The 16,226-nt window shown below is 43.7% G+C and overlaps 2 protein-coding genes and 1 non-coding gene across 5 annotated transcripts in view; 2 read left to right on the top strand and 1 right to left on the bottom strand.

Annotated features, from left to right (window-relative positions):
- The window catches only part of patl1 (PAT1 homolog 1, processing body mRNA decay factor), a 27,122-nt gene extending 20,521 nt beyond the window's left edge, over positions 1 to 6,601 (top strand). Inside the window, exons 11-20 of the mRNA XM_020586988.1 lie at positions 849 to 1,034; positions 1,411 to 1,528; positions 1,627 to 1,724; positions 2,571 to 2,630; positions 2,713 to 2,858; positions 2,972 to 3,131; positions 4,285 to 4,410; positions 5,550 to 5,641; positions 5,751 to 5,900; positions 6,161 to 6,601. Of these exons, the coding sequence (XP_020442644.1) occupies positions 849 to 1,034; positions 1,411 to 1,528; positions 1,627 to 1,724; positions 2,571 to 2,630; positions 2,713 to 2,858; positions 2,972 to 3,131; positions 4,285 to 4,410; positions 5,550 to 5,641; positions 5,751 to 5,900; positions 6,161 to 6,182 (1,158 nt within the window). The 3' untranslated portion in view covers positions 6,183 to 6,601. The remainder of the gene's footprint in view (positions 1 to 848; positions 1,035 to 1,410; positions 1,529 to 1,626; positions 1,725 to 2,570; positions 2,631 to 2,712; positions 2,859 to 2,971; positions 3,132 to 4,284; positions 4,411 to 5,549; positions 5,642 to 5,750; positions 5,901 to 6,160) is intronic.
- Positions 6,602 to 7,894: 1,293 nt separating this feature from the next.
- trnar-ucu (transfer RNA arginine (anticodon UCU)) lies at positions 7,895 to 7,986 on the top strand. Its single transcript is given in 2 exon segments — positions 7,895 to 7,931; positions 7,951 to 7,986. It is a non-coding gene; the product is annotated as a tRNA-Arg (tRNA).
- Positions 7,987 to 10,859: 2,873 nt separating this feature from the next.
- The window catches only part of LOC109952109 (microtubule-associated tumor suppressor 1 homolog), a 65,538-nt gene continuing 60,171 nt past the window's right edge, over positions 10,860 to 16,226 (bottom strand). For all 3 annotated transcript variants that reach the window (XM_020586982.1, XM_020586981.1, XM_020586983.1), the window contains 7 exons: positions 16,117 to 16,207; positions 15,062 to 15,167; positions 14,824 to 14,897; positions 14,174 to 14,272; positions 13,800 to 13,916; positions 13,423 to 13,520; positions 10,860 to 12,305 (listed from right to left, as the gene is read on the bottom strand). In XM_020586982.1, coding sequence (XP_020442638.1) covers positions 12,092 to 12,305; positions 13,423 to 13,520; positions 13,800 to 13,916; positions 14,174 to 14,272; positions 14,824 to 14,897; positions 15,062 to 15,167; positions 16,117 to 16,207 — 799 coding nt within the window. In that variant the 3' untranslated portion in view covers positions 10,860 to 12,091. The remainder of the gene's footprint in view (positions 12,306 to 13,422; positions 13,521 to 13,799; positions 13,917 to 14,173; positions 14,273 to 14,823; positions 14,898 to 15,061; positions 15,168 to 16,116; positions 16,208 to 16,226) is intronic.

The following is a 16,226-nucleotide window of genomic DNA, read 5'->3' as shown; positions in this document are numbered from 1 at the left end:
TAGCTGCCACTAAAACCTGTTCTTTTTATTAATTAATCTATTGGCTCTTTAACCAATTAGTTGATTAATCTAAAGGAGTAATTGTCCTTCAAAAAGGGACATGCCAACACACACACACACACACACACACACACACACACACACACAAACACACACTACGTGCATGAACCATAGTATGCATAAAGAAGGCACAAACACAGTGCGCACACACTGGCATCGTCAATGTGGAATAAGCCTAAACAACTGCAGTAGAAATTCTAAGGTAACAGGATACCAACTTTATGGTTTTAATGATGAGCTACCAGGACAAAATCTGTTAAAAAGCTCTCCCCACTAATATTAATTTAATAAACATGAATAGACAACACTTACAGTGGTTTTGCCTCTTCTGGTGGTTCATCATCCAGAATATTACCTGTGTGTTTTCTCCTTGGGTGCTTGTGGATAGCACTAGTGCTGCTGTGGTAACATTATGCCAGTGAAATTTTGCTCTGTACAAAACCTCCTTGTTGTTTTCTGATATTTTGAAGTACTCATTTCGAAGCCTTGGAAACTTAAACAGAACCTCTTTTGCAAACGAGTCACACTCTGCTGCAGTCACCATGATTTTCTAAAACTAGTGTTGACTGGAGCCAAAAACAACTGACACAAGCCTGCAGCAACTATGAAGTGATATTCCTCTGTGGATTTTATGGACACTTGGCAACCTGCTACGTAGTGATGATGAAGAAAAACGTTTATTTTAATGAATGAAGAGGTTTAGAGATCAAACAGTTCATAAAATCTTAAACGGTGCATTGGTAAACAATGTCAATGCAGTTTCAAAGTCAGTGTAATTGATTACATCTACTAAATGTGGCTGCCCTATTTTCTCTCCACCTGCTTGTAGAGACCGTAGCAGGACTGGAGGGGACCGATGCAGCAGGGACCCCTATAGTAACCTAATGACACAGAAGGAGAAGGAATGGGTAACCAAGATCCAAATGATGCAGCTCCAAAGTACTGACCCTTACCTGGATGACTACTACTATCAGGTTGGTTTTTCATGTAGTTTCCCAGCTGTGTTTGTGTATTGAGCTCAAAATATTATTCACTGAAGCTGAAATCCTTTAGCCCTAGAGGGGACACTATAGAAATGACCTGGAAGCGCTAATGGAGACACAAATCTTTTATTCACAAAAGCTGCATTTTAAATTTAGACAGACTAATGTAGCCATAGTCAAAGATGTGAGGAGGAGTTTTTCTGTTACAAGTGTGGTAAATTTGACTGATTATATTTGAAGATGTCACATGGGGCTGCACAAGTTTTTTTTTTTGTCAAAATGCTTGGTCCATTATATTGTAAAGTTTGATAGTAATCATACCCAGTAGTTTGAGGCTCACTAACACCTATTGTGTGTGTTTGTGTAGAACTACTATGAAAAGATGGAGAAACGTCAGGAAAGAGAAAGAGACAGCAGCAAAAAGGAACACACCACCAAACTCATCACTCCACAGGTCGCCAAAGTAGAACACACCTACAGACCAGGTATGTGACAGCAGAACACACCTGATGATCTGTTGTCAGTAGTACATGACACACACGCTGCTGGAATCGGTTGAATGTGTACTTGTGTTTGCCAACAGTTCAGTTTGCTGGTTCTTTGGGGAAACTGACAGTCTCCAGCGTCAACAACCCCCGCAAGATGATTGATGCTGTGGTGACAACTCGAACAGATGACGAGGTCTGCTTGCATGTTTCCTTGTTTTCTTCAAAATGTCAACAAGCTGTTTGTAACAGCTGTTTTATTCTGCAGTTGCAGATTGGTTCTGTAAAACAAAGTAAGAGGGTTAAATTGCCTAAAAATACAGGTACGAGCTAGGATGGATTCAATGTTTACCCCCGAGCACTTTGTGAAGCTGCTTTTACAGTAACAGCCACAAGCATTCTGTTCACTGCAGTGCTGTTAAGCAGCTTCGGAAGGAGCTGAGTTTACATAAGCAACACTGTGCCTTTACAGAGTACGGCTGCAACAACTAATTGATAAAATCAATAATAAAAGTAGCTGACAACTAATTTGATTATCGAAAAGACACATTGGAGTTACAGAAGAAGGGAAGTTGAGAACTAAACCTTTAACTTTAGTTAATGTATGAAATTATGAAACTAGAAATAAGATGTACCTGATTTTAAGTAATGTGGTTAACATTACATTATTTAAGGTTCTATTATGATGCTAGAATATAAAGGTTGCTCGTGTAAAGTAGGCTGCTAATAATGGGTGTTAAATGCGTTTCCATCTGTGCTCCACTGATGTAGCTGAGCATGAAACACATGTAAACACCCAGTATTACACCAATCAGCCACAGCATTAAAACCAACAGGTAGCTTTAATGTTGTGGTGGGCATATAGCTGATTGTTTAGGTCACATGGATAGAAAAGCCGGTTATTTGCCTTGTGACTGGTTAGCTCATACATTGTATCACAGTACTGCATAGAACGTTTTTCTTTCCACCTCACTATTATGTAGCAGAACTGAAGTCCTGCTGGTCAATTTACATGACTGTCTGTGTGTGTGTCTGCCTCCAGGAGAAAAGAGAGAAGCAGGTTTGGAATAAGAGGCGACAGATCCTCTACACTGTGGAGAAGGTAGGACGAGGATGGCTTCAATCAAGCTGCAGGATGATCCTAAATACATATATATGACCCTTTTCTCTGTCCTGTCCTCCAGATGTACAGTTTGCTGCTGGAGGTTCAAGACTTTGAGAAGCGTTTTGTCCTGGCACCAGAGGAAGACAGAGAGGCTCTGCTGGAGCAGCATAAAACCAACACCATGCAGCTGTGCAACTCTCTGCAGGAGAAGGAGTGGGATGACAGGTAGGAGGCAGGGAGGGAATAAATGGGCAAAAAGGAAGAGCTGAAATACAAGAGCAGCATTTGGCAGTCCTTTTTCTTATTACACTAATTCTTTGTTTCTTCCTCTTGATAAGAGTGAGTGATGAGCAGTGTGTGATGATCATGTCCGTGAGGAAGGGCAAGCGGCTGATTGCCAGGCTTCTCCCCTTTCTTCCCGCATCCCAGGCTGCCGCAGTTGTCATGGCAATTGCCCGCAACCTTCCTGCCCTGGTCAAGAAGGACAAGCAGGACCAGGTAACTAGTCCTAGATGTGACACTATTTTCACACAAAACTCCAGGCTGTTTTAGTGAATCTCATGCAAATCCCCAAGGTGCCTTTCAGAAATGTGACTGTAGAGGAACAGTGAGCACCCATCACACACTGTCTGTACTCTGAGTGGTGTCCAGGTCAAAGTCCATGGCAGTAGGACTGTAATACGTGAAAGACAAATAAGTGTGTTGATAATGAAATGCATGATGGACATCTGCCTGTGAAATATAGTGTTGAGTATGAGATAGGGACACGTTACTGTGGCTGAAAGCCTTTGCGCTCTTACTGCATTTGTTATTTAGTTAGAATGTATCCATAACCTACAAGCAGTTCACTGACTTGGGACTGTAGCCAGGTTCACTGGACGTAGCAGCAAGAGGAAAATTGATGAGTTGAGTTTTGGAGAAAGAACCAAGAGAAACTGATACAAGTCAATTTCCATAATCAAGGTACAACAGTGTTCAGCTGTACCATAGGAGGCTTTCTGAAGGAAAACGGGCTCCATGGAAAAAGAACCCGCTTAATAAAGAGAAACAATGAAAAACTGATAATTAAAAGCATGTAGACAGGCCACAGTATTTATGAGAAAAGGTTCCTCTGGAGAGCTTGCATTCAGAGTTGTTCCTAATATTCTGACCCTCTCAGATATGTCAATAGGCAGGACAAAAATATACAGACCCCTCTGAATATAATGTAGTCCAGTACGACACCACCTTTAACTATAACCTCAATAATGAACATATAATTGAATTTATACACTTATGACAATCTCACCAAAAACAAACATTTTGAGCTTCATAAACACAAATGTTGAGGCAGAAGTGTTGCATTGAAGTGCACAGAGATGCGCAGGTGGTCATAATGTTATGCCTGATCGGCATATGTGCAAAGAGCTGAGACTCCATCACACCTGAAGGGGGTGCTGCAGAATGTTAGGTGGAGGATCCGCTGCTATTTCAATAGCAGAATGTCTGTTCTTTTAAGTAAGGAATAGAGAAGATGGGATGACGCCAGTTACCTTTGCCAGGTTCAGCTAATTTCAGAGACAGTTGTGATGTGCAAGGACACCAAGACATTTAGCCACTTCAGTAAACCTGCACTTTGTTAACCAGCTTCTGTCTGTGCTCTCTGGTTCAGGTGCTGTGCTGGTTAGTGGAGCCAGTGTCTGCAGTGATCCAGTCGTTGTCGAGCTCCACACTCACAGACTTGCTCCAGGAGCTGCAAGGCAACGAGGGCCAACTGGCCAAAGTACTGCACAACAAGGTACACACACACACACACACACACACAGAGAGAGAGAACCTTGCAGAGTGATGCAAGACATCATAATTTGTTAAGAGCAATGAAGAAAGATGATCCTTTGGTCTGATATATATATATATATGTTGAATTAATAATAGTCTTGCTTCAAACCAATTACTGGTTTAACCAAATGGAGCTACAGTGAACTGATGCCTATACTGTACTGGAGTCCAGTGACAAAGTTGCCTGCACTCACCACAGACTTTTAACTAAGACCGATGCTTATGTGATGTGAAAGGTTGATGCTGATGATGTTCTGCGCCTTCCTTGTTGATTATATATTGCATTAAAGAGAGTGAAACTATCCACTCCTTCACACAGCTCATTATTCTGTGCCATAGAGCTGCACTGTCACCTATAAACTATTCAAAATGCATTAGTGAGCCACACTATTACTGAGTGACATGTCCCTTAATTAGCATAAACACGCATCCCTGTTGTTTATCTCCATCCTGGATATGGTATCCTGCTGTCATAAACGCTGTTTAGTGCACCACTTGTGTATTAATCTGCACCTGAAAATAGTCCCCAACAAACGCATCATTTACTCTGCTTGACAGTGTCCATCTGCTTTAGGAAAGTGGTCTTAAAAGGAAAAAATATACAGTATGAACACTTTTTTAAAGATTTGTTTTTATTAGTTGTCACCTCACAGCCAGAAGGTTCCAGGTTCAAGCCCGGCCGACACGGTGCCTTTCTCTGCGGAGTTTGCATGTTCTCTCCCAGGGCCTGTGTGGGTTCTCTCCGGCTTCCTCCCGTAGTCCAAAGATGTGCAGTGTAGGTTAATTGGCATAGGAGTGAGTGTGGGAGTTGTCTACTTGTCAGCCCTGTGGTAGACTGGCGACCTGTCCAGGGGTGTACCCCGCCTCTCACCCAATGTCAGCCGGGGCTGCTCTGTTGGCCCCATGAACCTCGTTAGGATAATCGATGTTTTTATTAGGAGCCCAGTGGACTTGGTATTGAGTGAAAAAGTATTAATACAGAAAAACATAAATGGTTTTGGTCTTTATTTGAGAGTCGCTGACAATGAGAAAAACATAGAACAAGGAGAACCTTGCACTTTAACAAAGCACATCACACACCACTCTGTTTCTGTCTAGTTTGGTGTGACACTGTTGTATCTGATCCTGAGTGAGGGAGAGAGGATGCAGAGCTCCGACCCTAATTGTCAACTCATGGACGACAATCGATGGTAGGCTGTTTGGTGTCACCTACTTCCATGTGCCAACTTAACACACCCTATAATGGCTTTGTTCCCTTTGCTCTCCATTAACCTGCCTTGACCCCGTCTCTGTGTTCAGGACCGAGTTAGTGTTTTCGGTGACGAGGGAGCTGCTCACCGTTCCCTCTTCGTCCCTCTCTCCTCCCCTCTTCACCCCTCCCAACCTGCTCTCCCTCTTCTCCCGCTACGTCGATCGACAAAGCCTCGTGCAGTTACAGGACAAGCTACAGTGAGTTATGCCATCATGCACACACAGCTGTGGCTGGACAAGTCAGTAGAAAGAAAACAGGATTGTACTGAAAACAGCATTCACCGTGTTACTCCTTTAAAAAGCTTTGAAGCACATCAGGTTTATTTGTGGTATGTTTTTTTTATTCAGTTGATGTCACAGTAATCCACTGGGATAAATCACATCTGCTCACATGGACATGTTCTGTCACTGTTGCACCAACTTTAGGTGTACTAATACTTTTTTTTGGCCTTTCTCAGGATCTCTGCTTTGTCCAGGTAGAAGTTACTACAGACATCACCATCACACACCCCCCCACCCTCCACATTCGATGCAGAACTTTCTCTTTGTGTCAGAAAAGTGAATGGTGTCTGCGCGTGCTCTTGAGGTGAATCCACGATGGATCATTTTAATCCAGCAGAATCTTCAGTCACTGTTTTTCCTTGTTTTAGTCTTGTATGTGTGTGCACAATGTGTGTGTGTGTGTGTGTGTGTGTGTGTGTGATCTTGAGGTGAATCTATGATGGATCGTTTTAATCCAGCAGAATCTCTAGTCACTTTGTTTTTCTGTGTTTAGTCTGGTGTGTGAGAGAGAATGAGAGACAGTCTGAGTGACAATAAAAATTAAATCTGCATTTTTAAATATCTTGTTTATGACATGCTTGAACCTTCAAATTAAAAAGTATTTCTATTATATACAATAAATGGACTCCTCTTTTTTTGCCCTTCTTTCTACACAACCTCAACATTTTGAACTTTTCAGTCCAATTTCACATGGAATCAAAAACGTGTAAAACTTTGAAAGCTTTGAAAGGTTCTCCACATATTTATAATACATGGAATCTGTCAGGATGGTCAGTTAAAGGATCAGTCATGGTTTCATTTGGTGATCCCATGGGGCCATTTTAATTCAAAATGTACCATGGTTAGAATTAGCCAATAATGCACTCAAATGGTTAGTATAGGAGAAATGCCACCTGTGAATACACATTTTAAAGTTTTTCTTTTTTTTTAATTCTCAAGGATAGATTTTAGGTTTACCAGAAATCTGAAATAGTTGGTAGTGATCAATATTCTCACTTGTTATTGTGAACCTGGAAAGAAAGCTATGAATAGGGTGAATTTCTAAACGCATTGTCACAATATGGCATCAGGTTGTGGTATTCTTCAGACGAATAAAGCCACAAATCTGTACTACTAATCTGTGTTGTCTGTATTAAGTGCCTGATTTTGAAGAGCTTGTGAATTAGAAGATGGGCCCTTACTACTGCAACACGGGAATCGTTTGAAGGCACGCTGCTCTATGTGCGGGTGTAACCTCTACCTACAGTGAATAGAAACTGTATTTCACTTTACATGAGGCCTGATTCAGCGTGACAGATCTCACACGCTCGCCCTTTTATTGTGAAGGCTTGCACAAACCGGAAGTCATCGGGTTTGTGTGCTGTGCTGCTGCAGCGCTGGAATACACTGCAAAACTATTCTGTATATCTTCTAAAGGAAGGACTGGAGAATAAGCAACGCAGTTCAGCTGTTCGTTACAACAACACATCAGCGTCTTTGACAACGATTCCTCCCATGTAGCGTTGAACGGCTCCAGGGGTGAGGGGGAGCGCGGCCCAGCCAGGGGGAGAGCGGTCCAGCCAGGGGGACGATCTGCTGCGCCTCTCCCTGCAGCGGCCTCTGCAATAAAGAGCGCTAAGTCACTTTGGGCTACAATAGTCGGCATCCAGGTGTGGATTCCATGCAAAATGCAACATTAGCAGCCCAGAACAAAACGAGGCTCACGAAGACAGCTCGGATGTGGTTCCTTCATCAGTTCCGTGACTGTTGCTAACTCAGTGTAGTCGTTCCCATATTTTTCTGTAGAGTGCTGTCGCGGTATTAGCAAGACAAAATGTCTTTTAGTAACGCAACATTAAACAAAAGAAACCGTTATGAGAAAGTGATACGGATGGAGTTTATTATCTTTTCGTTTGGGTTGTTCAACAGGTGGCTCCGTGGCGCAATGGATAGCGCATTGGACTTCTAGTCAAGCACTTGAGGAGTGATTCAAAGGTTGTGGGTTCGAGTCCCACCGGAGTCGCAGTTTTGTACTCAGTTCTCAGCCCAGTTAAGTTCCACTTTTTTTTACATAAATAAAAGCGATCTCGTCTGATATACCTCTAGTGTTAAACATTACCAGTAAACTCGTGTATTCCAGTGCTTTGTGTACTTTGTGAAAACATGTACGAATATAAATACCATGCTGATATTTTGCTGTAACATTTGTCTGACTGTACGGCCAGGACAGCTCATATAATGTGGGGGACGGAAAATTACAGCACTTGAGGAGTCCGTAGACTACCTGGAACTATAAAACACAAATGAATATTTAATTCATACTCATTTTATTAAACAAATAAAGGATAAATAAATAAAATACTTTCTGAAATAAGTGGCCCTGATAGACTGGTGACCTGTCCAAAGTGTACCCGCCTCTTGCTCCAGTTCCCACGACCCTCTTCAGGATAAGCGGTATAGATAACGGAGGGATGGATGAATAAGTGCTGACATTTAACCAAAATAGACGAGTGAAAATAAATGAATGAATTTGTAGAAATGCAGAAATAGCCAAATTCAAAGATACTGTATTTCCCGATTGACTATTATTTATTTTATTGATTTTTTTTCATCCATCCATCCATTTTCTAGCCTTTATCCGGGGTCGGCTCACAGTGGTAGTAGGTGCAGTAAGGTAGTCCAGATGTCCCCCTCCCAGCTCCTCTGGGGGGATTCCGAGGCCTTCCCAGACCAGGTGAGATGTAGAATCTCTCCAGTGTGTTCTGGGTCTGTCCTGGGGTCTCCTACCAGATGGACATGGCCAGAAGACCTCCAAAGGGAGGCCCCCTGGAGGCATCCCGATAAGATGCCCGAACCACCTCAGCTGGTTCCTTTTGATGTGAAGGAGCAGAGGTTCTACTCTGAGTCCCTTCTGGATGTCTGAGCTCCGCACCCTAGTAAGTCCGACTAGCAAGGCTGGTAATGCTTCCAGGGCAGCTTCTCATCTCTTTAATCACACAAAACAGATGAGTAATTTTTGACAGCAGGTTTACTTGCTCGACCTCCTCACCACCCATCATAGTTTATCTCATCCAGTAACCTCCTTTCTGTTATTTCTACCCTCCTGTTCCCTGTGTCTGCATTTGGGGTCCATCCCACATGCATCAGGACATTAACCAGTTCTACTTAGAGAAACTCAATTTGTTCACTGTTTACATCACCCTGTGAGTTTTCTGCATGAACTGACATTGTACATGTTTTAGAAAGGCATAATATTCTTTGTTCATATAACCTTAACAGCTATGTAACTGTTAGTGATCCAGGTGCTTACTCTTAACTCAAACATTCAATCTCAATTGAACCTCTCAATGTGCTCCCTTGACTATGCAATTGAGATATCACATCAGAACACCATTAGAATACATACCAATGACACCAGTTAAGTAGGGTTTAAACTATAGCAGCAACCTCGTTACTTTTCACCTTAATAAACAGGATGTCTTTTACTTTCACAATGTCCATAAACTATAGAGGTAATGTTAGCATAGTCCAACCTAACAGGCCTGTTGAAGGCCTGTCTTCACTGCTTAATTCAATCGTCGGCCATGTTAGAGACACGTTTTCACTGTAGCTGCACTGGTTAGGTTCTAGTTTGATTCAAAGGATCGCCATGCTTCATATTGATGTCTTCATAAATTTTATTTCCCTCTCTCTGTTTTCCTCAGGCACCATAAAAACAACAAAGTAACAATAAAGAATTTTAAACATGTACAAATAGAGGCACATTAACAACACTGAGCACAAATGCAACATACAGTATTTACACGATTAGTGGAGCTGTTGATGTTGGAGAATATGAAATCTCAAATTAAAACACACATTCATAACTGAAACATTGTGCCTTCCCTGACAATAACTAGGTGAAGTTATTGTCAGTGGACTATTTACTCTGACCATTAGATGGAGCCTGTAGTTAGTTGTCTGTAGGTGTGAGCGGTCTGTGTGTCAGCCCAGGGTGTACAGCACCTCTTGCCCAGTGTCAGATGGGATTAGCTCCAGCCCCCACGATTAGTACAGCTACATTTGGGAGAGTGCACAGGAAATGCAGAGAATGCCCTGGCTCATCACGATCCATCTCTCTGTCAGAGCAGAAATGGACCAGTCCAGGCTTACTGTCAGGTGGGGTCAAAGTTAGTTCTCTGAGAGGCCACCTCTCTCTTCTCTGTAGAAACACCCTGATCACATTTACATCTGGAAGCAGCCCAGGAGAACCACAGACTGATCACTGAGCAGGTGGGGGTTAATCATTTTTGATCCTGCTGGCCCAGGGATTGAACTGGCAACCTTCTGATCATAGGCTCATTTCTCTAGCCTTTAGGCCACCACAGGTCCTAAAGTACATGTTCTTCTATTCACAGTATGTCACAGTTGTTCAGCTGGTAGAAGGTACAGTAACATGGACAGATACTTCAGTGTTACTCTTTCTTTGGTACTTTATTTAGTGAATAGGAATACTGTATGTGTTAATGGACAGAGAAAAACAAGGGGACATGTTCAGAATAACAATACACCATTTACAACAACTACCAGCGGCCAGACGTTTCATCTGTGTTTATATGTTCCTTCACCACTTCCTCATCACAGGTGTTACCGGCCCTCCTCATGGCCGACAGGCTGAAAGCAGGTGTGGAAGTAACTTGTCTTTCCTTAATCGAGATGAAAAGCTTTTCTTTTATTTTCTTTTTTCTCATATTTGACTTGATTCCCGATCATTACAAGATCAACAGGCCTTTAAGTCAGTGACATCTCACTTAGCACTTTCCTGTTTTCCTGCTTTTTGAATTTTTCAAAAATACATACCACTGCATTCATTTTATTATTTGAAATAAAACAATACTGCTTTAATCATATGTCATATTGTATTTATTCTGCATCCAAAATAAAACTGAACATGGTACACTGAGGCAATTTAGGTACATCTGAGGCGTTCCAGAACAAACAGATAAACATAGTGATCGTTTTTGGATTCAGTAAAACAGAGGCCAGTGTCTGTCAGGTAGAGGTTTCTCTGTGGAAATGAGTGCTGATGGGTGATTCTATACATGACCCAAAGCAAAGACAGATATTAACTTGCCAGTCACTGCTCCAGCTTTGCTTTGTTTCTGCTTGGGCACAAGGTGGTGATAAAAGAAGGCTGGGGAATTTTATCTCCTTAAGGGAGATTTAAGGAAAAGAGTACATGGAAGGAGGGTAAATACTGCTCTGGCCAGCACCCTCCTTGTTAAATAAACTGCATGTTTGGCTCTGCGTGTGTGTCTGAACTGCCTTGTTCAGATTTAACATCCAAGGGTGATTACATTCCACATAGTAGATTAAGGTAGAGGTTGTGAGGAGCTTGCATGGAGGAACAAACATCGGTGTCAATAACACAAGGTCAGTCTCTCAGATACACAGAGCATTAGATCCTGTTTGTCCAAAGGAGGACATGAAATTCTTCACTTCTTCCAGAGGTCCAACGAGGACCAGTGATTGAGCTTCGCTCTTTGGGAAAGAAAAGTGTTGAATGAAGGGAAAAGGCAAAACAGTTCATGCAAATCCACCAGGAAGTACCCGTCATTTTATGATCTGACAAAACACAAAACAACCTCTGCACGGCTGCATATGTGGCACGTGCATCGAAAGAAAACACAAGTTGAGTTTATGTTTTTATTCATGATTTCCCAAACAACTCTGAGCCCGTTTCCACAAACCTGCATCCACCACAAAGTCAAGGTGTTTCCTCGCCCATCTCTTGAGAAAGAGGGGCATAAAAAGATCTTCAGCTGTACAACATAACTAAAGAAAACAAAAAGGTAAAGGTAGTCATAACCAGAGCGAGGCGCTATGTACAGACCCTGAGGTGTGCCACCTATTCAGTTTTCTTCAGAGAAAAGAAGAAAGGATGGTTGGAACCAGGAGTTTAGAGACTGAAGGAGCGAAGCCAGTCCCATGCTGGCTGAAGTGCATTGGTGCCTCTGCAGCGGCTTTCGCTTTCAAAATAAACATTTTTAATGCAGTTTATTCCACTGCTGTGTTTGCAGTCTCTCTCTGCATTTGGAACGACCGCCACCCTTGCTCAGAGAAGAGGACGGGGTTAATGTTGTGTGGGGTTATCTAGGCGATAAGGGTGCAGCAGAGGGGAAGGAGGCAGAGTTCCTCGGTGAGCTGTAGGGGGAGGTGGGGGAGAGACGGCGGGGACTCGCCAGCAGGTCGCCATTGTTCAGCTTCCACAGGAGCTCCTCATTCTCCATGGACAGACGCTTGTTGACCTTGGACTCTTTTTGCAGCGTCTGCTGAAGTATGGCCTGTTCATTGGAGAGCTGCCTGCAGGGGGAGACAGAGAGCTGTAATAGGCTGCAGGAAGGCACATGCTACCTGGCTACCAGAGTCACAGCAGACAGGGTATAAAGGCTGGATTTTCAAAGCCACTCCATACTGGTCAGTTCTGCACCACCTAAGGCTAAAGCTAGAGGCTGGCCATGTCTCCACTGGTCAGATGACACACTAATCACAGAACAATACACATGATACACGGGCTCAGGTGATTCTTTTTCACATTATTTATCAGTTTAAAGATATTTTCCTTGCACAGAAAACACTTCCTTCATGTGGCTGGTGTTGGGATCACTGCATTGCTCCGGTCTGAGGCTAAGTATACTGTTCTGTCTCAGATATGACGAGTTAAAGGAAAGGCAAATGTTAGGAGAAATCCACAAAAAAGCCATGAGCTGTATCTCACTGTCTTTACTTGAATAAATAATATTTCATTTGAATGGCATTTCAATAGCAAAAACATCTAAATGTGTTTTCATTTTGTCACTGTGGGTTATAAAGTGGAGACCCAGAATTTCATCCATTTAAAATTAAATCTCCAACACAAAGTGTGCAAAAAGTGAAGGAGTCTAAATGCTTTTGAAGCCAGTGTACATGACAGGAATGAGGCACTTATTTCATATGAAGCTTAACAATTTAAATGTGTTTCACTGAGTCGTACACTGACATGAACTAGTTTGCAGTCACTGAGTTGTCCCAGAGGGTTCAGCTTTATCCCACCTGGTCTTCTGGGCAAACTTATCCTAGAGCTTTGTCTGATGCAGACAGATCATGGAGTAACTGAGAGACATGGAGAAAATACAGGAGGCAGGTAGACTGAAAAATCCTGCTGAGAAGAGATGGCAGAACTGATGCCTCTGCAGAGAGATGAGTCACTCCCTCACCTCACACACACACACACACAGACTGTGGTCGTCACCTACAGGGTCCCTACATAGACTTACATTCATTTCCAGGAGACTTGCTCTAACCTTAGCCAAAGCCAACACTTGCTCTGACCTTACACCTCGTCATTTTTGTAAAATTTGACAAATTAGTGGTGGGGCCCGGCCTCCGGTCCCTACAAAGCAGTGTGCTCCCAGTTTTCTGTCTGTCAGGCAGTACGTACTTGGAGAGAGCAGCGTGTTTGTCCATTCTGGCCTTGTAGTCCTCGTTCTCCTGTTGGAGCTTCTTCACACACTCCTCCAGTTTCACATTAACCTCCACCTGCAACACAAACGCACACATTCACACCTACATTTGGTTCAATGGAAGCTCCTACATGCATAAACCAAATTCACCAGAGTAAGGTCAAAATGTCTGTCCTGCACGTTTTGGGCTCATAATTCACACTCCTCCAGTCTGACTATGTTTATGTTGAAACAATGTACAAAAGTTGATAAGTAACAACTTTTTCTCCAAAAGTTACACTTGTGAGAAAGCGTTTCAACCAGTGTGGGCTACTTCTTCTCCTAGCTGGTAACACAAAGACAGGCTGATGCCCACCAGTTTGTCCATCTCCATGAGCTTCTTCTCCTTCTGGTGCAGCTGGGTGTTCTTGATCTCCAGCACCACCTTCAGACTGTCCAGCTCCTGCTCCAGGTACACTGTGTGGGAGTCCTTCTGCACAGACAAACCAACAAATAGCTTTGGTGACAGGCACACTGATCAACAACGCACATTACAAGTCACTATAGGTAAGAAGGAATGTGCCGGTGTTTGTCAGCTAAGGGAGGAATCTAATGGGACAGTGTCCTGTCTGCCTGTCATTCTGTGTACCATGTACACAACACCGCATATGTTCCACTTAGCTGATCTCCCTTTATGAACTTCACCGGCGTCCACCCCACCTCCAAACGTCTCTATGCATCATGCCTTACCAGGTTCTTGTCAGAGAGGATCCGCTTCCTCTTCTCCTCCTCTGCTTGCAGCTGCTCGTTCAGAGCCTGCTTCTCTGCTGACAGCTCAGAGATCTTTTCCTGGTAAGAAGCAGAGATGTGCAGACAGAGAAGGACACAAACACATGTCACTGATGAGTGAACACCGAGCCTCGGCCCACAGACGCCACAGACACACCCACACACAAAAACAGCAGCAGGTTAACTTTTGAGTGAAGAGGGATTTATCAGCAAACACACTGCACGGTGCAGATCTAGGATGTACAGACACTTATTTCACCACTTCCCTGGAAACACTTGCCAAACAAACCAGACATATTGTCATAGAAATAGGATTTAGGATTTTTCTTGTTGGTGGGTAGCAAGGAAGCATCTTTCGAAACCAAACTGGAAACATCTCTGGTTTGACTGCTGCACTGTAAGTCTCCATGGAGAGAGAGACCGGCTGCTCGTGTCAGCTACATGCATACAGCACACTCACTGCTTAGGCACAGGTCGTTTCAAATGCAGACGCACATTTTACACATTGTTAATACTCACTGCACTGTACCGTACACACTGCATCAAGAACAGTAGGGTTCTATTTACCGGAAATTTAAGTTTCAAAATGAAAACTTATAGACGAGTCTTACTGAGAGAGAAGTTTCAGTCTCCTTCAGTGTTTTCTCCAGGCTCTCCAGTTCTGTCTGCTGGATGGTCTTCAGCTCTGACATGCACAAACATACACACACAGTAACATGAGGCAACCACATGAGGTCACACAAACTGTGGATCACTTTAATCCATGGCGTGAGGGAAGTTGTGTGGAGCTCAGCGTTCAGCTGTGAACAGATTTCTAATACTGAGCTGTAAAAGTGGTTCTGCACACACCTTGTATGGAGCTCTCATACTGCTGCTTGAGAGACTCCATCTTCTGGCTGTGACTCGCTTCCTGGCTCTTCCTCTCTGCTTCCTGTCGGCTCCTCAGCGCCTCCACCTGAAGAGAGCAGAGGAATCACTGCGGTGTGAAGCCAAATCACACCCGGGGAGCACGACACGCTGACGCCATGGCACCAGTGGTACTGCTAGTCTGAGCTTCTGCTATCTGGCTACTACATGTTAGAAAAAGCACTGTCATTCCTGTTACACTACACAGACTGTTGACTCGAAGTCTCTGTGGGACAGCGGGAGGCGCCCCTGCAGCAGACACACGCACACAGTGCAGACAGTGGAGACAGGCACATTAAAGTGTCATGTGAACTGGTTCCAGCTTCTAGCATGCATGAAAAGTGTGGAAAGTATCTGATCGTGTTGTCAGCTCAACATGTAACTGCGGATCATCGTGTTATTTGAGCCTTACACTCGTGTTCATGCTGCAGCGTGGTTAACAGCAATGAGCTGCATCAGACACATCACCATGGCAACAGCCATAAATCACTGGTAGAGATTTTCTGTGATAAGATGCGAGGTATGCACTGAATCCAATCAGTGTGAGACACCGAGACTCCACACAGGTGCAGAGCAGGAGGCGCTAAACCAGTGGTGTGAGGCACCCTGAGCTCCTGGGACCCAGTCAGAGCGCAGGCTGAGGAGGGCGGGACGCTGTCTCTGACGGTGGACTTAAAAATAACTCAAAGACAGTAATGTCCATCCTTCAGAGAGCTGAGCAGCCAAACACAGAGCAAACACATGGACAGCAGGTACAGCTGTCCTGCACCCCGTCAGGCAGGGAGTCAATCATCAATTCCATGTGTTGCAGGCCATGTTGCATTGTGGGAGGGAGTGCCATATTCGCCGCTTTTCAAGTTCAATCCTGGCTCTATTGGAGAGATGCATGCTGAAGAACCTTTTACCCAACAGGCCACTACGTGTTACACACAACAGGATGGTGACATTACTTTGTTAAAAGAGTGTGTGAGTGTGTCTGTGCTTGTGTGTGCTCTGACCTGCTGTTCCATCAACATGCGGCATTTGTCAGCCTCCTCCTGGTACGTCTGATGGACTTTGTCCCACTCTGTCTGGTAGAAACTCCTCAGTCTAACACACACACACACAC

The sequence above is a fragment of the Monopterus albus genome, unplaced genomic scaffold (genome assembly GCF_001952655.1).
Source record: "Monopterus albus unplaced genomic scaffold, M_albus_1.0 scaffold433.1, whole genome shotgun sequence".
NCBI classification, from domain to species: Eukaryota; Metazoa; Chordata; class Actinopteri; order Synbranchiformes; family Synbranchidae; genus Monopterus; species Monopterus albus.
This window is presented reverse-complemented; position numbering and strand designations above follow the sequence as displayed.